We start from the raw sequence: 22747 nt of genomic DNA, 5'->3' as shown, positions 1-22747 counted from the left end.
AGTAGACAATATGGAGCACGTTTTTACAGTGATTGTATATTTCCAGATAAGCTTTATTTTGTGTATTCTAATTCAATTCTTAATATTGTAGGTGAGGAATAGATGGATTTGGCACATACGCACTTGGTCAAAAACAATATTCTTCCCAGACAAGGCATTTTTTCAGTTGCATGGAACTTTATTTAGAATTTTTCTAAGTACATCCCAGCCGTAACAGCAGTAATGACAATAGTTGCTAAGCAAAACTCTTCGGTAAGTACCGAATCTATTTTGATATAATTAATGAAAAGCTGGTGAATGGCAAGTAGAAAGGCTGCTTCCTGGATTTAAAGTATTATCGCCATATTCAACACATTTCCTGTAAACCTAGGGTCCTAACCCTGAAGTGCGTTTCTACATAGCCTCCTGGACGATATTACTTGGTCTGAAAATTAACAGTGGGCTCCACAATTTAGTCTGCTAGTATTTTAAGTGCCACCTAAAGACAAGACTGAACATCAATAAAATAGGATTAATCCGTAACATGATGTGCTTTGATTTTAGTAGTGACCTCAAGGTCAGTAGAAAGTAGCATTTGAAATTCCTGTACAGTTGGGGTTCAAAACCGGGACATCTCAGACTTTTGAAGTCATCCAACTCGGAAACTCTGGCATCTTTCTAGAGCGTTGCCTTTCCGACCTGAAGATCACTGACGTCGTGATTTGAACTATTTTTTACGAGTTCCCGGTTGTCTTAAGCTCCAATAATTTGCACTTTCCCCACGAGGATGCATCGGCGTGCATCATGGATCACATAGCACGCTCAGTCAGTCACCTGTGGTAGGTGATTATTGCGCCAACCAGAGATACATTTCCCACCGTATTACGTTTACACATGCATAGATCGGGCACACTGTCAATTAAAAATGGTCTCCTGACATTAACACCTCGTGAGTTTTCCATTTAAAAATAGCACAGCAATGATTGACAGGATTTTATTCATGCTGCTTACATTTCAGTTTATTTTTAGATATCGAGATCTTAACATTCTATTGATACTGTCATTTTGAAGAGAAAAAATATATGTTTTTAAATGAATCCTTACTGCACAGTAATCATGAACTGTTTGAGTATACAACAGAGCAGAGAAACAAAGCAAAAAGATTTTAGCTTTCACAATAGAAAAAGTAATTTCATGAAAACCTGTTATGAGTTTCACATACACTTACCAAAGTTGAGTAGTGATTTTATAGGCCCTAAACATAAATTACTGTAAGATATACTTAGTTTTACCTCAACTGTCATTGGTGGCCTAACAACTGTCAGCGCCAAATCATTTAGGGTTATTTCCTAAGCCTAAAACACCATTGGAATACCTTGCACTTATTTAAAACAAGAAATATCAGAAAGTAAAGAAAAATACTTACCTTCACTTTACCTCAAAACATAGAAAAGACTTAACAGTACATCAAATTAGTTTAGCAAGCTTATTGGTGAACACAATAGATATTTCAAGATGATGGTTTTACAGACCTGAGTTGGTCATTTTTGCCTCACTTATACAATTTCACACACAAGAATGTTCCTGAATCACTGGAAATCAGGGGTTAAGACCAACATCTGTAAAACATCCTTGGTAAAAAAATGAAAGTTCATTCTATGCTATTTTCATTTCTCAAAACCTAACAATGACTGGATTAAAATGTATCCTGCCCTGATATTGTGCAGTTTGGATTAAAATTGGATGTTGCCTCTTCACAATATTATTCTGTTTCTCAACAACAAAAAAGGACCAGACACCATAAGCCTATTGAACACCTAAAGTTACACACTTGATACAGACAGGGAGCTTAGTGAGCTCTAAAAAGGCAGCATGTAATGAATGGTAAAAAGAGACATGTCACCATTTTCTTTTTTAAGGAAAATATTTGTTGTGTACTGCAAAGCTCTGGTAAAATGAACAGCATAATGAACGGATCTGTCCTGTTTCTTTTCTTTTTTCTCTCTTTTTAAACATCATTCACTGGCATTAAGATTCATTTTGTCCCATTTTACGGGCTGCTTTAAACTTATTTCTGTTTTGAACTTGAGCCAGAATGGGAAGATCCAGAGGACTGGCCACGGCGCCTGAAACAAAACAAAATACCAGAGAGGTGAGTAGGGTGGACAGGCACGACCCTCTAAGGCTTAAATTCAGCACATGCACCTGATATTACAGCATTAAGATAAGGTACTGTAACTGTAGTAAGTCACATCAAAATCTTGACTCGCGTAGTGAAAAGGGTAGTAGATGGCAAGGCTAATATTCAGTACACCATTTGCGGTATTCCACAGAAACCCAAACCTTTCGGACGATCGTGATCTAGAGCGCCTTTTTTTCCTCTCTCCAGATGAGGACCTGGAGCGACTACGCTTCTTTTCCCTCTCTGGCGAGGAGGGCGGCGAGCGAGTCCTCTTCCTGGGAGAAGAGGCCTTTCCAGACCTGGAGCTGGATCTTTTGTAGAGATAAATCAAGCAATCAGTGAGGCAAAAACAATAATGAACCAGGTACAGTGCATATGGAAACTATTCAGACCCCTTAACTATATCCAAATTTTGTTAGGTTACATCCTTATTCTAAAATTGATTAAATAAATTATCAATCTATACTCAATAACCCACAAAGACAAAGCGAACAGGTTTCTTTTATGTTTGCAAATTTATAAAACAGAAATATCCTTATTTACATAAGTATTCAGACTCTTTGCTATGAGACTAAATTGAGCTCAGGTGCATCCTGTTTCCATTGATCATCCTTGAGACGTTTCTACAACTTGACTGGAGTCCACCTGTGGTAAATTCAATTGATTGGACATGATTCGGAAAAGGCACACACACCTGTCTGTATAAGGTCCCAGAGTTGACAGTGCATGTCAAAGCAAAAACCAAACCATGATGTCGAAGAAATTGTCCGTAAAGTTCCGAGACAGGATTGTGTCGAGGAACAGATCTGGGGAAGGGTACAAAAAAGAAATCTGCCGCATTGAAGGGCCCCAAGAACACAGTGGCCTCCATCATTCTTAAAACGGAATAAGTTTTGAACCACCAAGACGGTGAAGCATGGTGGTGGCAGCAGAGACTGGGAGACTAGTCAGGATGGAGGGAAATATGAACAGAGCAAAGTAGAGCTCCCGAGTGGCACAGCGGTCTAAGGCACTGCATCTCAGTGCTAGAGGCGTCACTTCAGACACAGCCTGGATTCAAACCAGGGTAACACAACCGACCGTGATTCCCATAGGGCGGCGCACAATTGGCCAGTGTAGGCCGTCATTGTAAATAAGAATTTGTTCTTAACTGACTTGCCTAGTTAAAGGTTAAATGTGTATAATTGAAAGATAAATACAAATAAAGACAACCTTGATGAAAACCTGCTCCAGAGCAATCAGGATGTGTTGGAAGGTTAACCTTCCAACAGGACAACAAGCCTAAGCACACAGCCAAGACAACGCAGGAATGGCTTCGGGACAAGTCTCAATGTCCTTGAATGGTCCAGCCAGAACCCGGACTTGAAGCCGAACTAACATCTCTGGAGAGACCTGAAAATAGCTGTGCATCGACACTCCCCATCCACCCTGACAGAGCTTGAGAGGATCAGCAGAGAAGAATGGGAGAACCTCCCCAAATACAGGTGTGCCAAGCGTCATACCCAAGAAGACTCTAGGCTGTAATCGCTGCCAAAAGGTGCTTCAACAAAGTACTTAGTAAAGGGTCTGTATTCTTATGTAAATGTGATATTTCAGTTTATTTTTTGTACATTTTCTAACAACCTTTGCTGTGTCATTATGGGGTATTGAGTGTAGATTGAGGAAAAAACTATTTAATCCATTTTAGAATAAGGCTGTAGCATAACAAACTGTGGAAAAAGTTAAGGGGTCTGAATACTTTCCGAATGCACAGCAAGTGAAACAAAGCGGACACAGCCTTAAAACGGATATGAAAAAGACCAACGGACATAGAAATAGTTGATTTAACATGACAATAAATTAAGAAACAGGGACAAACTTGTCATTATGTTGTGACACTTTCCATAATTAAATTGGGGACATCCAAGGAAGGAACCGTATATGGAGAAACTGCAGGATTTGAGGTCATCAATGCACAGCCTCTTCTACACTTTAAATAGGGCAATATGGTTTCTGGAACATTCTGCCCAGTCACATACACTCCCCTTAGGAGAGAGTGTATGTCACCTCATTCACCTGGAGTTGGACCTGCGAGACCGGCCTCGCTCTTGGGAACTGGAGCGAGATCTGGAACTGGATGAGCTTCTAGATTGGGATCTGAAAAACAGAAAACAAGAAATGTAACAATATTTTCTAACGAGTGAAAAACAAGGGGCATGCACATGTATGAAAACAAACAAGTTACATCTATCATACATTGTGTAACAGTCCGTCAATGGCAAAAGAGGTCAATGTTGCACACCTTAATGTGAACATAAACCAATGATCACTGGCTACTTTGGACCAATGTGACAAATCAACTTAAAAACATCTAAAACTGACAATACAAGCGATTCAACTTTTTTTTAAAGTATCTGATTCAAGCTAATATTTAAAGGTCAATCAACAATAAACCAAGTATTAAACTGGCAAGCATTAACCATGAAAAGATGCACACTTGTGAATATGCCCAGCCCCCCCCCCCTCCCTTTTGATGTCATATGCCATCTTACAATGTTGTGTCCACTCTTAAGTCAAAGCAGTAACCTTCACTTTGTAACCAATTGACAGCAATACAGAAATCAATAACATATCTGAAAACATTAGTTGAAACAAATGACAAAAAACAGATACTTAATAAAAAATATAAACGCAACATGTAGTGTTGGTCCCATGTTTTATGAGCTGAAAAATATTCCAGAAATGTTCCAAACACACAATTTAAAGATTCTTACACTTATTTTTTTAACATCCCTGTTAGTGAACATTTCTCCTTTGTCAAGATAGTCCATCCACCTGACAGGCGTGTCATATCAAGACTGAATAAAACAGGATGATCTTACACAGGTGCACCTTGTGCTGGGGACATTAAAAGGTCACTAAAATGTGCAGGTGTCACAACATGCCACAGAAGTTGAGGGAGCGTGCAATTGGCATGCTGACCGCAGGAATTTCCACCAGAGCTGTTGCCAAATAATTTGTTAATGTCTCTACCATTTTAGAGAATTTGGCAGTACGTTCAACCGGCCTCAACCGCAGACCACGTATAACCAGGCCAGCCCAGGACCTCCACTTCCGGCTTCACCTGCGGGATTGTCTGAGACAAGTCAGCCGACGGCTGAAGAAAGAGTTTGCATACCGAAGAATTTCTGCACAAACTGTCAGAAACCAACTCAGAGAAGTTCATCTTGTCATCCTCACCAGGGTCTTGACCCGACTGCAGTTCGGCGTCGTAACCAACTTCAGTGGGCAAATGCTCATTCGATGGCTATGCATTTGAGAAGTGTATTCTTCTCGGATGAATCCCAGTTTCAACTGTACCGGGCAGATGGCAAACAGTGTGTATGGCGTGGTGTAGGTTGAGCAGTTTGCTGATTTCAACGTCGTTAACAGAATGCCCCATGGTGGCGGTGGGGTCATGTATGGGCAGACATAAGATATGGACAACAAACAATTGCATTTTATCAATGGCAATTTGAATGCACAGAGATACCGTGAAGAGATCATGAAGCCCATTGTCGTGCCATTCATCCGCCGCCATCACCCCATGTTTCAGCATGATAACACACAGTCCCATGACGCAAGGATCTGTATACAACTCCTGGAAACATACCAGTTCTTCCATGGCCTGCATACTCACTAGACATGTGGCCCATTGAGCATGTTTGGCATGTTCTGGATCAACAGCGTGTTTCAGTTCCCACCAATATCCAGCAACTTCGCACAGCCATTGAAGAGAAGTGAGACAACATTTCACAGGCCACAATCAACAGCCTGATTAACTCTATGCGAAGGAGATGTATCGCGCTGCATGATGCAAATGGTGGTCACACTAGATGCTGACTGGTTTTCTGATCAACGCCCAACCTATTCTTTTTTCTTTTTTTTTTATATAAATTAAAGGTATCTGTATTCCCAGTCATGTGAAATCCATAGATTTGGGACTAATGAATTTATTTAAATGGACATTTCCTTATATGAACTGTAACTCAGTGAAATCTTAGAAATTGTTGCGTTTAGATTTTTGTTCAGTGTACAAATAAACACAGGTACCCTTTTTCACATTACGATTAGGTGATAAACCCACACACATACTGAATCACTTAAGACAAAACAGGAGAAAAAAAGTAGCACAAAAGTACATAATTCATGAGGATCAATAGGTTATAAGGAATATTGAGCTGATACTGACATTTTGCCTGGAGTTACCCTTGACCTGTACCCTTTTACCTGGACCTGGACCGAGAGCTGGAGGAGCCCGAGGAGGATTGGGAAGACCCCGGGGTGCCATCCTTTATTGCGACTGGCTTGTCCTTCTCCCCCTCATCACCACTGGCATCCAGATCGTACTTTGACAAATCCGCATCATCATCATCGTCATCATCATCGTCCTGGGGAACCAGAAATTACGGTTTCAAAATATAGCGGTGTGGTGCTAATTAGGTACAAATTATATTTTTAACTTTAAGGTTATGGACACTTCCATCCCTGTTCGTAACTGAGGTCCTCTCTGAAAGTGACCAATAAAAAGCAAATTTCCCTTCAACGTTGCAAAATATTTTACTGCAATATGGCCTATTAACAACTCGTGTGGCGAGCTTTCTGATGCAATGTGGGTTCTCCACATTGTGCTACATACCCTATATTGGACAAGAACGTTAAGCTATGGAAAAGAGCCATATTGTCCCCAAACCTGTTCCGTTAATGCGGAGCACAGGTTGCATTTTATTTCCCAATCTCAGGGACCTTGTCCTCACATCTAGTTTGTATTTTGAAAGGTCTCCTTCCTCTTCGTCGTCATCCTCCTCCTCCTCCTCTTCTGGTTTTACTGGTTCCGCCTTCTTTTCACTCTCCTTCGAGGAAGACCTGCTACCAGGTTTCCCACGGTACTTTTTTTTTTTCCTCCCAAACTGGCAGATATTGAAATCCAAAAGTATTAGTGTAAATGGAATGGCAACATACATTGTTATCTAAAATATACCAAATCATAAACCAGTATGACTTGACAGTTATAAGCCCATAGTGTGTTTTCTTAAGAGATTCACCTCGTCGTATTCTCCATCAGATTCCTCTCGGTCAATGTACTCCACATTCTCCCTCTCATTGAACCCTCCACCATATCCTGATAACAGGAAAGGGCAATGGAATTAAGAATTAACTAGGAATATCCAATGAGGCAATGCATTTCAAAACACGACAAAAAACGTCTAGGGCAGTGTTGTGTTATGTACCTGTTCTCTCCTCGAGCTTGGCATATTTAGGTGTGTTACACATGTTGCACTCAGACCTCCTGGCCCAGTTCACATTGCCGCAGCTATATATTAAAAAGGCATACCATAATGTGCTTATCAGACACAGTCAAAGCATAACCTGTGTCAAGATCCACCATGCACGAGTCAAAGTTTAATGAAGAGTTAGCTAGTCACTTACGTTTTACACTGCCAATCGTTTGCACTAAAGAGGCCCCGACTCTTCTCAGCCAGGGTCTTGCCAATCTCTGTCCCTCCTGCTTTCATCATCTTTGCCTCCGTTGTCTTTTCTGTTTTGGATAGATAGGGATTCACATTGGTGTGACAATCCTTTGACTCCGAAGTCAGTGAAACAAATCCTGGTCATGTTATTCCTTGATACCGCCTAACACATGAATAGTCAGTGGTTACTTTTCTGATGGACTTTCTTTACAGACTGACTGACATCAAGAGAACCAGAGATTACAACTAAGTCTCAAACTGAATTTCTATTCCTCCAACCAAACGATTGTAAATTTGTGGAGCGATTAATCTTGACAAGTGTAAAGAGTCATGACAGGGTAGTAAGTGTAGTACTGGGTCATATAGAGACATATAACTTACCACTGCCACATCTATTACAGCTTGTTCTTCTTGCAAAGTTCACATTTCCACACCTAGAGGAAAATAACAATGTGTCAAAATGAGCATATGTCCAATCAAAAACCACTCTTTTGAACAATGGGTAAAATGTTCCTGCGTTTTTGGACACCCTGCATAAAGCACAATCCAACAATTATTTTACTGTACAGAGACAGCTCATCATTAGGACAGTGAAGCCATTTATTTTTTCTTTTGGATCGATACTTCTGCATTTTGAAACACAGAATGTCAATCAAAAAACTCCTTGGGGCCATGGCCATAGTAATGCTGGGGTTTACTGGGTCTGAAGCCTGGGAGAAAGAAAAAAAAGTTCAAAAGTTTGGGATCACTTATAAAATGTCCTTGTTTTTGCAAGAAGCACATTTTTTTGTTCATTAAAATATAATCAAATTGATTAGAAAGTGTAGATTGTTACTGACTATTGTAGCTGGAAACGGCAAATTTTTAATGGAACATCTACAAAGGTGTACTGAGGCCCATTATCAGCAACAATCACTCCTGTGTTCCAATGGCACGTTGTGTTAGCTAATCCAAGGCTTTCATTTGAAAAGGCTATTTGATCATACCAAACCCCTGCCTAGAAGCCAGCATCCCGGAGTCGCCTCTTCAGTGTTGACGTTGAGACTGGTGTTTTGCGGGTACAATTTAATGAAGATGCCAGTTGAGGACTTGTGAGGCATCCGTTTCTCAAACTAGACACCGGTGCTCCTCCCATTCTTTCTATTCTGGTTAGAGCCAGTTTGCTCTGTTCTGTGAAGGGATTAGTACACAGCGTTGTACGAGATCTTCCGTTTTTTGGCAATTTCTCGCATGGAATAACCTTCATTTCTCAGAACAAGAATAGACTGACGAGTTTCAGAAGAAAGGTCTTCGTTTCTGGCAATTTTGAGCCTGTAATCAAACCCACAGACGCTGATGATCCAGATACTCAACTAGTCTACAGAAGGCCAGTTTAATTGCTTCTTTAATTAGCTTTAGTTCAGCTGTGCTAACATAATTGCAAAATAATTTTCTAATGATCAATTAGCCTTTTAAAATGATAAACTTGGATTAGCTAACAACGTGCCATTAGAACACAGGAGTGATGGTTGCTGATAATGGGCCTCAGTACGCCTATGTAGATATTCCATTTATTTATCAGTAGTTTCCAGCTACAATAGTCATTTACAACATCTACACTGTATTTCTTATCAATTTGATGCTATTTTAATGGACCAAAAACAAGGACATTTCTAAGTGACCCCAAACTTTTGAACAGTAGTGTGCACACAAACACACCCCAGTACCAGTCAAATTTGGACATCTCATTCGAGGGGTTTTATTTTTACAACATTGCATAATAACAGTGAAGACATCAAGACTCTGAAATTACACATATGAAATCATGTAGTAAATAAACCCCCACAAAAAAAAGGTTTCAACAAATCTAGATTTAAATTTGAGTCTTCAAAGTAGCCAACCTTTGCCTTGATAAAAGCATTGCACACTCTTGGAATTCTCAACCAGCTTCATGAGGTTGTCACCTGTAAGGTCAGTATAGGTGCATCAAAGCTGGGACCGAGAGACTGAAAAACAGCTTCAAGCTCAAGGCCATCAGAATTAAATAGACATCACTAGCACATTACAGGCTGATGCCCTATATACAGTTGAAGTCGGAAGTTAACATACACTGAGGTTGTAGTCATTAAAACTCATTTTTCAATCACTCCACAAATTTCTTGTTAACAAACTATAGTTTTGGCAAGTCGGTTAGGACATCTACTTTGTGCTCAACAAGTACTTTTTCCAACAATTGTTTACAGACAGATTATTTCACTATCACAATTCCAGTGGGTCAGAAGTTAACATACACTATGTTGACTGTGCCTTTAAACAGCTTGGAAAATTCCAGAAAATGATGTCATGGCTTTAGAAGCTTCTGATAGGTTAATTGACATAATTTGATTCAATTGGAGGTGTACCTGTGGATGTATTTCAAGGCCTACCTTCAAACTCAGTGCCTCTTTGCTTGACATCATGGGAAAAGCAAAAGAAAATCAGCTAAGACTAAAGAAAAACATTTGTAGACCTCCACAAGTCTGGTTCATCCTTGGGAGCAATTTCCAAACGCCTGAAGTACCACGTTTATCTGTACAAACAATAGTATGCAAGTATAAACACCATGGGACCACGCAGCCGTGAACCTGCTCAGGAAGGAGACGCGTTCTGTCTCCTAGAGATGAACGTTCTTTGGTGCGAAAAGTGCAAATCAGAACACCAGCAAACACCAGAACACCAGCAAAAGGACCTTGTGAAGATGCTGGAGGAAACAGATACAAAAGTATCTATATCCACAGTAAAGGGCTTTGTGATGGCCACTCCAATACCTTGACTTTGTTGTCCTTAAGCCATTTTGCCTCAACTTTGGAAGTATGCTTGGGGTCATTGTCCATTTGGAAGACCCAATTGCGACCAAGCTTTAACTTCCTGACTGATGTCTTGAGATGTTGCTTCAATATATCCACAATTTTCTTATTTCCTATCAAGTCCTATATCGGCATAACCTGAAAGGCCGCTTAGCAAGGAAGAAGCCACTGCTCCAAAACCGCCATAAAAAAGCCAGACTACAGTTTGCAATTGCACATGGGGACAAATATTGTACTTTTGAGAAATGTTCTCTGATCTGATTAAAGAAAAATTGAACTGTTTGGCCATAATGACAATTGTTATGTTTGGAGGAGAAAGTGGGAGGCTTGCAAGCCAAAGAACACCATACCAACCGTGAAGCACAGGGGTGGCAGCATCGTGTTGTGGGGGTGCTTTGTTGCAGGAGGGACTGGTGCACTTCACAAAATAGATGGCATCATGAGGCAGGAAAATTATGTGGATATATTGAAGCAACATTTGAAGACATCGGTCAGGAAGTTAAAGCTTGGTCGCAAATGGGTCTTCCAAATGGACAATGACCCCAAGCATACTTCCAAAGTTGAGGCAAAATGGCTTAAGGACAACAAAGTCAAGGGATTGGAGTGGCCATCACAAAGCCCTTACCTCAATCCTATAGAAAATGTGGGCAGAACTGAAAAAGCATGTGTGGGCAAGGAGGCCTACAAACCTGACTCAGTTACACCAGCTCTGTCAGGAGGAATGGGCCAAAATTCACCCAACTTATTGTGGGAAGCTACTAGGAACTTTTGACCCAAGTTAAACTATTTAAAGGAAATGCTACCAAATACTAATTGAGTGTATATAAACTTCTGACCCACTGAGAATGTGATGTCAGAATAATAGTAGAGAATTATTTATTTAATTTCACATTCTTAAAAGTGCTGATCCTAACTGACCTAAGACAGGGAATTTTTACTAGGATTAAATGGCAGAAATTTTGAAAAACTGAGTTAATGAAATTAGCTTCAACTGTACAAAGACTTGAAATCACTGGCCACTAATGATTACATATGTATATACTGTATCTTAGTCTACACACTCTGTCTGAGATTGCTCATCAAAATATATATTAATTTAGATTGTGTATTGTTAGATATTACTGCACTGTTGGCTCTAGAAATACATGCATTTCGCTACACCCGCAATAACATCTGCTAAACACATGTATGTGACAAATACAATTTGATTTGAATTAACAGGTGTGCCTTGTTTAAAGTTAAATTTGTGGAATTTCTTTCCTTCTAAATGCATTTGAGCTAATTAGTTGTGCTGTGACAAGGTAGGGTTGGGTATACAGAAGATAGCCCTCTTTGGTAAAAGACCCAGTCAATATTATTGCAAGAACAGCTCAAATAAGCAAAGAGAAACGACAGTCTATCATTACTTTAAGACATGAAGGTCAGTCAATTCGGAAATGTTCAAGAACTTTCAAAAGTTTTAGCACAGTCGTAAAAACCATCCAGCGCTATGATGAAACTGTCTCTCATGAGGACCGCTATAGGAAATACCTATAGTTAACTCTGCTGCAGAGGACAAGTTCCTTTTAGTTACCAGCTTCAGGAATTGCAGCCCAAATAAATTCTTCAGGGTTCAAGTAACAGACATCTCAACATCAACTGTTCAGAAGACTGCGTGAATCAGGCCTTCATGGTTGAATTGCTGTAAAGAAACCACTGCTGAAGGACACCAATAAAGACATCTTGATGACACCTTTGCACACTCTTGGCATTCTCTCAACCATCGCACAGCCGACCTCAACACCAATAAGAGACTTGCTTGGGCCAAGAAACACGAGCAATGTAAATCTGTCCTTTGGTCTGATGAGTCCAAATTTGAGATTTTTGGTTCCAACCTCTGTGTCTGATGCAGAGTAGGTGAACGGTTGATCTCCGCATGTGCGGTTCCCACCGTGAAGCATGGAGGAGGAAGTGTGATGATGCTTTGCTGGAGACACTGTCAGTGATTTATTTAGATTAAAAAGGTACACTTAACCAGCATGGCTACCACAGCATTCTGCAGAGATACACCATCCCATCAGCTTTGCGCTTAGTGGGACTATCATTTATCTTTCAACAGGACAATGACCGAAAACACACTTCCAGGCTGTGTAAGGGCTATTTGACCAATAAGCAGTGTGATGTTGTGCTGAATCACCTGACCTGGCCCCCACAATCACCTGACCTCAACCCCATTGAGACGAGTTGGACTGCAGAGCAGCGTAAAAGCAGGCAAAAAGTGCTCAGCATGTGGGAACCTCTTCAGGAGTGTTGGAAAAGCATTCCTCATGATGTTGGTTGAGAGAATGCCAAGAGTGTGCAAAGGTGTCAAAGCAAAGGGTAGCTACTTCGAAGAATCTTAACTGTATTTTGATGTTTCACACTTTTTTGGTTACTACATGATTCCATGTGTTATTCCACAGTTGTGATGTCTTCACTATTATTCCACAAAGTAGAAAATAGTAAAATAAAAAAAGGAAAACCCTTGAATGAGTACCGTAATTTCCGGACTATAAGCCGCTACTTTTTTCCCACGCTATGAACCTTGCGCTTTATACAATGACGCGGCTAATTTATGGATTTTTCCCGCTTTCACAAATTCGTGCCGCCAAAAAACTGAGCACCGTCACATAATGTGACGTAAATCGAGCACGCTCAAACTTTACATCATTCTGATTACGGTAGTCATTTTGTCACCCTCATCATGGCAAAGACACGGAGAAATGCATATGATGCAGCTTTCAATTTGAAGGCGATCGATCTGGCTGTTGGAAAAGGAAATAGTGCTGCTGCACGGGAGCCTTAATGAGTCGATGATAAGACGTTGGAAACAGCAGCGTGAGAAACTGACTTAGTGCAAAAAGACAACAAAAGTTTTCAGAGGAAAGAAAAGCAGATGGCCCGAACTAGAAAATGAGGCTTGGATGAGTTTGCCTCCGGATGAAAGTGAGGAGAGCGCAATGAAAACGATCCAACATCGGATGAAGCAATTCTGAGGCTATTCAACTCCGACACCAAAGGAGATGACTTCAGTGGTTTCAGTGCACAGGAGGAAGATAGTGACCAAGGGCTTTCTTGGTAGGCTATTGTTTACTGCTATTTAAAAAAAAAAAAAAAATTTACAAGCCTGTTTCGTTAAAGCCTATTTATTTTTGTTACAAGCCGTGTTTCGTTAAAGCCTATTTATTTTTGTTACAAGCCGTGTTTCGTTTAAAGGCTGTGTAAAGTTCATTTGTTTCAATGTACCGGTAGACACCTGCGGCTTATAGACACGTGCGGCTTATTTATGTACAAAATATTAAAAAAAATTAAATTCAGTGGGTGCGGCTTATATTCAGGTGCGCTTAATAGTCCAGCAATTACGGTAGGTGTAAACTTGACGGGTACTGTGTACACAATGCATTCGGAAAGTATTCAGACCCCTTGAGTATTTTCTTAAATTTTGTTACATTACAGCCTTATTCTAAAATATATATTTTTTTAATTAAATAACTTCTTTACATGAGTATTCAGACTCTTTGCTATGAGACTCGAAATTGAGCTAGGTGCATCCTGTTTCCATTGATCCTCCTTGAGATGTTTCTACAACTTGCCTGGAGTCCACCTGTGGTAAATTTAATTGATTGGACATGATTTGGAAAGGCACACACCTGTTTATATAAAAAGGTCCCACAGTTGACCGTGAATGTCTGAGCAAAAACCAAGCCACGAGGTTGAAGGAATTGTCCGTAAAGCTCCGAGACAGGATTGTGTCACGGCACTGATCTGGGGAAGGGTACACAAAAAAATCTGCAGCATTGAAGGTCTCCAAAAACATATTGGCCTCCATCATTCTTAAATGGAAGAGGTTTTGAACCACCAAGACTCTTCCTAGAGCTGGCCGCCCGGCCAAACTGAGCAATCTGGGGAGGTCACTCTGACAGGACCCCAGAGTTCCACTTTGGAGATGGGAGAACCTTCCAGAAGGACAACCATCTCTGCAGAAATCCACCAATCAGGCCTTTATGGTAGAGTGGCAAGATGGAAGCCACTCCTCAGTAGAAGGCACATGACAGCCCGCCTGGAGTATGCAAAAAGGCACCTAAAGACTCTCAGACCACGAGAAACAAGATTCTCTGGTCTGATGGAACCAAGTTTGAATTCTTTGGCCTGAATGCCAAGAGTCAAGTCGAAGAAACCTGGCACCATCCCTACAGTGGAGCATGGTGGTGGTAGCATCATGCTGTGGGGAATTTTTTCAGCAGCAAGGACTGGGAGACAAGTCATGATCGAGGGAAAGATGAACAGAGCAAAGTAAAGAGAGATCCTTGATCCTCAGGACCCTCGGAGAAGCTTCACCTTCTAACAGGACAATGACCCTAAGCACACAGCTAATACAACGCAAGAGTGGCTTCGGGACATGTCTGAATGTCCTTGAGTGGCCCAGCCAGAGCCCAGACTTGAAGCCGACCTAACATCTCTGGAGAGACCTGAAAATAGCTGTGCAGCGACGATCCCCTCCCAAACAGCTCACTGACCATTTTACTCACCCTAGCAGAGCTGGTTAGGCTATTTTTATGTTATCCAGAGCGTTGGTGACAGCAACTGTGCTGCAGGCAACAATTGACACTTTTTTGCCAACGTTTACTGACACTGGCCATATTCAATGGGTGTTGAGTGTTCTTAAATTATTAAAAAACCACGTTAGACAGGATTACCTACATATACTGACCAGCTCAAATATACAGAAGCGTGCCATATGGCAGACCAATCCGAACTCATCTCTCAGCCTGTCCAACCCACCCATTATCTCAGACAATTATAGCTAGCGGGAAGGTTGCTGGCTTTTTCTTTGGCTTAACCAACTATGCTCGTAATTTAACAATTGTATTCGTATTTACAGATGGCATACACTTTTGTTATTATGGCACATGAAAGTTCACATGTTCTAGAAGGCATTTCTGCCAAAAAACACATTTTGGGTTCAAACTGCTCTCCTGTGAAGTAGTGACCCTCGACATAATCCTAGTTTCCTGAAAAGAGACAAATGTGAAGGGGTCTGAATACTTTCCGAATGCACTGTGTGATATATACACAAACATATTTGCATGTATATCTATAAATATCTATATACACACACACACACACACATATATACATACATAGCAACCGCCAACCACAGGAGGATTCAGGAGCCTGCTCTCAAAGAGTTTAGACAGCCTGCTGCCGCTCTGCTAATCGTCAGATGGGGAGGAGATGAGGTAGGGGGCCCGCACGTGGGTAAGTGGGGGGCCCTGCCTTGATTGGATAACTGATTAATAAAAATAATCCATTGAATAATAAATAAATGTGACTGGTTATGTGTGAGTTGAGCCCAAGCCCTATGCCCAAAAAACAAAAACACTTATTTTTACACAGGAACTTAAACTTATTATCAAAAAGCGTTTTTTTGGCAGAAATGCCTTCTCAAAAGTGAAATTTCATATGCCTTAATAACAAGCTTGTATGCCATCTGTGAATACGAATACAATTGTTAAATTACGAGCCTAGTTGGTTTAGCCACAGAAAAAGACAGCAACGTTCCCACTAGCCATGATTGGCTGAGATAATGAGTGGGCTGGACATGCCGAGAGATGAGTTTGGATTGGTCTGCCATATAGCACGCCTCTATTTGAGCTGGTCAGTATGTCTAGGTAATCCTGTCTAATGCGGCATTTAAAAAAAAAAAAAAAATTGCGTAGTAAAATTGCATAAGTGTTGCTCTCCACTTTCTCGAGGACCAAGTTTTGAAACCAGTGGAATTCGAGTATGATAGGTGTTTTCTCCATCTCCAGATTACATCTTGAAACTAAGGGCAACCATGGAATCCGACAGGAGATGCGTCCATCCATGATGTATACGGGTAAGAGTCTACATGCAGATATTACACATTTCTAACTGACAGAAAGTGTTTTCATTTCAAGTGTACAGTTAGCTGGCTAACGTTAGCTGGCTGTCTCACTAGCTTACGTTACATGTATGATCTTATTATTCGTATCTCAGAGCCATTTGCTTGGCTAGTTATAGCCTAATGTTAGCTAGCTAACATTGAACATGGTTGGTTAGCGACCTGCAGATTCATGCAGGGTAGTAACGTCATGAGTTGGGATTATGGTTCATTGTTTAACTAGCTAACAAAAGACTCCACTATGTGTAACGGATGTGAAATGGCTAGCTAGTTAGCGGGTACGCGCTAGTAGCATTTCAATCAGTTACGTCACTTGCTCTGAGACTTAAGTAGTGTTGCCCCTTACTTACACTCAACACCCGTTGAATATGTCAGGTGTCAGTAAATGTCGGCAAAAAAGCATAATTGTTGCCAGCAGCAGTTAGTCACCAACACTATGGATAACACGAAAACAGCCAAACGAGTTCTACTAGGGCGAGTAAAATGGTCAGTTTGTATGAGGGCTAAAGCTTAAGAGGTTTTGAACAATTTTTTATTTATTTTACCTTTATTTAACCAGGTAGGCTAGTTGAGAACAAGTTCTCATTTGCAACTGCGACCTGGCCAAGATAAAGCATAGCAGTGTGAACAGACAACAACACAGAGTTACACATGGAGTAAACAATAGACAAGTCAATAACATGGTAGAAAAAAAGAGAATCTATATACAATGTGTGCAAAAGGCATGAGGTAGGCAATAAATCGAATAATTACAATTTAGCAGATTAACACTGGAGTGATAAATCATCAGATGATCATGTGCAAGAAGAGATACTGGTGTGCAAAAGTGCAGAAAAGTAAAATAAATAAAAGCAGTATGGGGGTGAGGTAGGTAAATTGGGTGGGTAGTTTACAGATGGACTATGTACAGCTGCAGCGGTCGGTTAGCTGCTCGGATAGCAGATTTTTAAAGTTGTTGGAGATAAAAGTCTCCAACTTCAGAGATTTTTGCAATTCGTTCCAGTCGCAGGCAGCAGAGAACTGGAAGGAAAGGCGTCCAAATGAGGTTTTGGCTTTAGGGATGATTAGTGAGATACACCTGCTGGAGCGCGTGCTACGGGTGGGTGTAGCCATCGTGACCAGTGAACTGAGATAATGCGGCACTTTGCCTAGCATAGCCTTGTAGATGACCTGGAGCCAGTGGGTCTGACGACGAACATGTAGCGAGGGCCAGCCGACTAGGGCATACAGGTCGCAGTGGTGGGTCGTATAAGGTGCTTTAGTAACAAAACGGATGGCACTGTGATAAACTGCATCCAGTTTGCTGAGTAGAGTATTGGAGGCTATTTTGTAGATGACATCGCCGAAGTCGAGGATCGGTAGGATAGTCAGTTTTACTAGGGTAAGTTTGGCGGCGTGAGTGAAGGAGGCTTTGTTCCGGAATAGAAAGCCGACTCTAGATTTGATTTTGGATTGGAGATGTTTGATATGAGTCTGGAAGGAGAGTTTGCAGTCTAGCCAGACACCTAGGTACTTATAGATGTCCACATATTCTAGGTCGGAACCGTCCAGGGTGGTGATGCTAGTCGGGCGTGCGGGTGCAGGCATCGAACGGTTGAAAAGCATGCATTTGGTTTTACTAGCGTTTAAGAGCAGTTGGAGGCCACGGAAGGAGTGTTGTATGGCATTGAAGCTCGTTTGGAGGTTAGATAGCACAGTGTCCAGGGAAGGGCCGGAAGTATACAGAATGGTGTCGTCTGCGTAGAGGTGGATCAGGGAATCGCCCGCAGCAAGAGCAACATCATTGATATATACAGAGAAATGAGTCGGCCCGAGAATTGAACCCTGTGGTACCCCCATAGAGACTGCCAGAGGACCGGACAACATGCCCTCCGATTTGACACACTGAACTCTGTCTGCAAAGTAGTTGGTGAACCAGGCAAGGCAGTCATTAGAAAAACCGAGGCTATTGAGTCTGCCGATAAGAATATGGTGATTGACAGAGTCGAAAGCCTTGGCCAGGTCGATGAAGACGGCTGCACAGTAATGTCTGAATGGATGTACACAATGAAGAGCTCTTCAGTAGGTACCCCAAAAATTCAAAGGCCATTTTTTCAGAAGAGAGGTTACAAGTTCATCAACTTTCAAAGCAGAATTTTTTTCGCCCATTGTTACTCAAATGAAGTATCAGTATGTGATATACAATTTTGTACCTCTGTCTCTCTGCTCCAATGTAAACACACAATTTCGAATTTTGCTACATAAGACCAATCAAGGCGGTCGGTCAAATGTTGGTACACGGATTTGTTAATAGAAAATTGTGTGTTGGGAAGAGTTAAGCCCCGGGGCCTATGAATTCTTATTTAAAACGAATTGGTTAGCAAGCTAGCTTGCACCACTTGAATTAGTGATATTGAAAAGGTTATCGTACAGTGTGGCCCACTTAGTAGAGAATGTCCCTTGCAACGCCAAGGTTGTGGGTTCGATTCTCACGGGGAACCAGTATGAAAATGTATGCACTCACTACTGTAAGTCACTCTGGATAAAAGCGTCTGCCAAATGACTAAAGTATAACTGTAAATTGTGTCGAGAGGACAAATACATGACCAAAAATAGCGAGCCACCATCTAACGTTAAACCCCCACTTATCATTGGCACACTGGCTAAAATTAAACCAGTTTTGACATAACTAGCCAACACTAGGATGTGTCGCTAGCAAGCCATCCATCTTTCATTGAACATCGGGGTTAGTTGCCCAACAAGCTGCACCACACATCAAGGGGAGTTAGGCTCGCAAACGATTTTATATGCACTGGCTGCACACACGTAACGTTATTTGGCTAACTAGTGAGTTATGGTTAACAATACAGCAAACGAGATACGTTAGCAAATATAATTGTTGCTAGCTATAACTACCGTTAGTAATTTTAGATATTTTTTAGTATCAAGGTAGCTAAAATAACTAAAATAGTATTGGGCCTTGTCCTTTGTAACGTTAGCTAGCTAATTCACGTTTCGCTAACATGTGGTGAAAGCTAGACACAGCAAGCCTAACATTTTATTTGAATGCTTCTCCAACAACATGTCTGTTCAAAATGTAGCTTGTTCGTTATCTTACTTCTTATCAGGGCAAATCCAGTCTCCGTCGCTCACGCGAAAACTCTTCCCAGGAATTTTTGTATCCATGGCTAATCGCTAGCTGGCCTCACGACGCCTGAAAGAAAGAACCTTCTTCTTCTTCTATGCTATCGTGGCGGTCCACAAACAAACCTTTAAAGTGCATGCCGCCACCTACTGTGCTGGAATGTTATATCAATCATGATCTGCCAAATTCTGTACTACCATTAAAATAAAATGCAAAACCAAATAAAGGCGTCAGCGCTACCATGTGCCTTTTAATACAGCACTTTATGACAGTTGAAAGATCATGTCAATATCATGTAAACAAAACCGATTGACCATTTAGCAGGATGGATTTCTGGTGAGTTTTATTGCAGATGGCTTGCCGTTCATTTTATTATATATTTTGAAATGCGCGAGTAACAGTCTTGTGGCCGTGATTACCCGTTGTCTGAACATTATGACAATTTATTACTGTGATGGAGTTGGCTAGTTATGACGTTGTGTGTGGTACTGGACATCTGGACATAATTGTGTCAAGTTCTGTACCTGATCACATCCATGATCATGATTAGTTTATAATTGCACAACAATATTCACCTGAATGACCCCTGATTTCCTAGTAACCACAGAACAATCATGAGCTGTTAATCTGTTAGAATGGATGGCCGACCGACTGCCTGGTTGGTTATATGGGTAGCTGTTTACTCCCAGAGGGTTTGGAAGATGCTCCTTTTCAGTCTGAAGTGCATTTTGAAGTCATCAATCGAATAGGTACACTTTTTTTCGCCATAGTCTGGAATCCGTGTGTGTGTAAATTTCGGATTGGGTGTTAACATGTTTAATATTCATGTCAATGTTGGCATTGTCATACTCTTTAAAAAAAAACATGAGACTACTGTAGCAAGTTAGTTACTGTATCTGTCTAGAATAGCCTGCTATGTTAATAGTTGAGTAAGTTAAGTTATACTACTCTAGCTATTGCCATTCCAGCTGACAATCAGCTGATTGCACTTGCTAACGTTAGCTAGCTGGCTAGTTAGTTAGCTTGATGTTACTGTAGCTAAACAAGGTTAGTGACAGACGGTCACGCCAAATGCAAGTTGCAAGGACAATGTGTTGATCTTACATTGTCTTCATCACTGTCGCTGTCAACCAGTCTAAAAAATAGATGAAACTACATTGTTTATTACCCAAAAGAGAGCGTTCTGTTTTCAGCAATCTTTATTTGGGAACCTTTCATCGTTCGTAAATCCGTCCTTATCAAACTCTAGATGCTCGAACCAGAGCGCTCGCATTTCTGAGCAGAGCGTCCAGAGTGAATTTACCAAGGCGCCCAATATCATGCTGAAACACTCCACCCGTAGGATTGGATTGTTCAGCAACCACTTCAACAGTAACATCTGTTACCCCCAATATCTATTTTGCCATCTCCACAATAACCTTCAACCTGGCATTTCTGCTTTCCACAACCCGAGTCATATTGATAACCTTACCAATAAAAGCTAAAGTCAACTTTATTAATTATCAATGTGTCCTTTGACACCACACTTTCATGAGCACAAGATTTCTTAACAGGTATTGAAACCATGCCAGGACCATCAGAAGCACCAGCCCCAACAGTAGGTCCACTTACTACAGGTACATCCATGTAAGCTCCATCAGTCCGCACTGTTGTTCAGCCTCTGCATATGATGCATCATGACTGATCAAATCAAATGTATTAGTCACATGCGCTGAATACAACAGATGTACAGTGAAATGTTTACTTACGAGCCCCTAACCAACAGTGCAGTTTTAAAAAAGATGGATATAATAAGAGATAAAAGTAACAAGTAATTAATGTGACTCAGCCAATAGTTGTGGTGCTCTCTCAACGCACGCACGCACACACACCCCACTCACTTACTCACTCAGCAACAACCTGAAACACAGTTGATTTGAAAACCAATAGAACATGATGGAAATAGGCTCCTGGTTTGAATGGCATATGGAATTTTCGCTAGGTTACTTTGAAGCTAGATAAACATGCCTTGATTTAAATTACACTGAACAAAAATATCAATGCAAAATGTAAAGTGTTGGTTTTATGTTTCATGAGCTGAAATAAAAGATCCCAGAGATTTTCCATAAGGACAAAAAGCAAATTTCTTAAATATGTTGTGCAGAGATCTGTTTACATCCCTGTTAGTGAGTATTTCTCAGTTGTAAGATAATTCATCCACCTGTCAGGTGTCGCATATCAAGAAGCTGATTAAACAGCATGATCATTACACAGGTGCACCTTGTGCTGGGGGCAATAAAAGGCCACTCTAAAATGTGCAGTTTTGTCACACAACACAATTCCACAGATGTCTCAAGTTTTGAAGGAGTGTACAATTGACATGCTGACTGCAGGAATGTCCACCAGAGCCAGTTAATTGAATGTTAATTTCTCTACCATACGGCGCCTCCAAAGTCGTTTTGGAGAATTTGGCAGTACGTCCAACCAGCCTCCCAACCGCAGATCACCACGCCAGCCCAGGAAATCCACATCCAGCTTCTTCACCTGCGGAATCGTCAGAGACATCCACCCTGACAGCTGATGAAACTGAGTATTTCTGTCTGTAATAAAGCCCTTTTCTGGGGGGAAAAACAAATTCTGATTGTCTGGGCCTGGCTCCCAAGTGGGTGGGCCTATGCCCCCCAGGCCCACCCATGACTGCACGCCTGCCCAATCATGTGAAATCTATAGATTAGGGCCCAATGAATTTATTTTAATTGACTGATTTCCTTATATGAACTGTAACTCATTGAAATTGTTGCATGTGTCGTTTTACATTTTTGTTCAGTATATTTAACAGTCTTATGGCTTGGGGGTAGAAGCTGTTCAGGGTCCTGTTGGTTCCATACTTGGTACATTGCTACCACTTGCTGTGCGGTAGCAGAGAGAACAGTCTATGACTTGGGTGGCTGGAGTCTTTGACAATTGTTAGGGCCTTCCTCTGACACCGCCTGGTATAGACGTCCTGGATGGCAGGGAGCTCGGCTCCAGTGATGTAATGGGCCGTACGCACTACTTTCGGTAGCACCTTGTGGTCGGATTCCAAGCAGTTGCCATACCAAGCAGTGATGCATCCAGTCAAGATGCTCTCAAAGGTGCAGCTGTATAACTTGTTGAGGATCTGAGGGGCTATGCCAAATCTTTTCAGCCTCCTGAAGGGGGAAGAGGCATTGTCGTGCATTATTC

At 41.2% G+C, this 22747-nt stretch overlaps 1 protein-coding gene across 2 annotated transcripts; it reads right to left on the bottom strand.

Moving 5' to 3' along the window:
- Positions 1-957: 957 nt before the first annotated feature.
- zranb2 (zinc finger, RAN-binding domain containing 2) lies at positions 958-19650 on the bottom strand. Of its 2 annotated transcripts, XM_055923569.1 has the most exons (10): positions 19517-19649; positions 8032-8084; positions 7610-7718; positions 7411-7493; positions 7225-7301; positions 6937-7089; positions 6410-6570; positions 4217-4297; positions 2323-2472; positions 958-2105 (listed from the first exon to the last, which is right to left on the bottom strand). In XM_055923569.1, exons 1-10 carry the CDS (start codon positions 19582-19584, stop codon positions 2048-2050), a joined length of 993 nt encoding a protein of 330 aa, XP_055779544.1. In that variant the 5' UTR covers positions 19585-19649; the 3' UTR covers positions 958-2047. The 2 variants fall into 2 exon arrangements, with proteins under 2 accessions (XP_055779544.1, XP_055779543.1); XM_055923568.1 differs by having other exon boundaries at positions 958-2472; positions 19517-19650.
- Positions 19651-22747: the final 3097 nt, after the last annotated feature.

The sequence above is a fragment of the Salvelinus fontinalis genome, chromosome 5, assembly GCF_029448725.1.
Source record: "Salvelinus fontinalis isolate EN_2023a chromosome 5, ASM2944872v1, whole genome shotgun sequence".
Taxonomy (NCBI): domain Eukaryota; kingdom Metazoa; phylum Chordata; class Actinopteri; order Salmoniformes; family Salmonidae; genus Salvelinus; species Salvelinus fontinalis.
The sequence above is the reverse complement of the archived record's forward strand: the minus strand, read 5'-3'. Positions and strand labels throughout refer to the sequence as shown.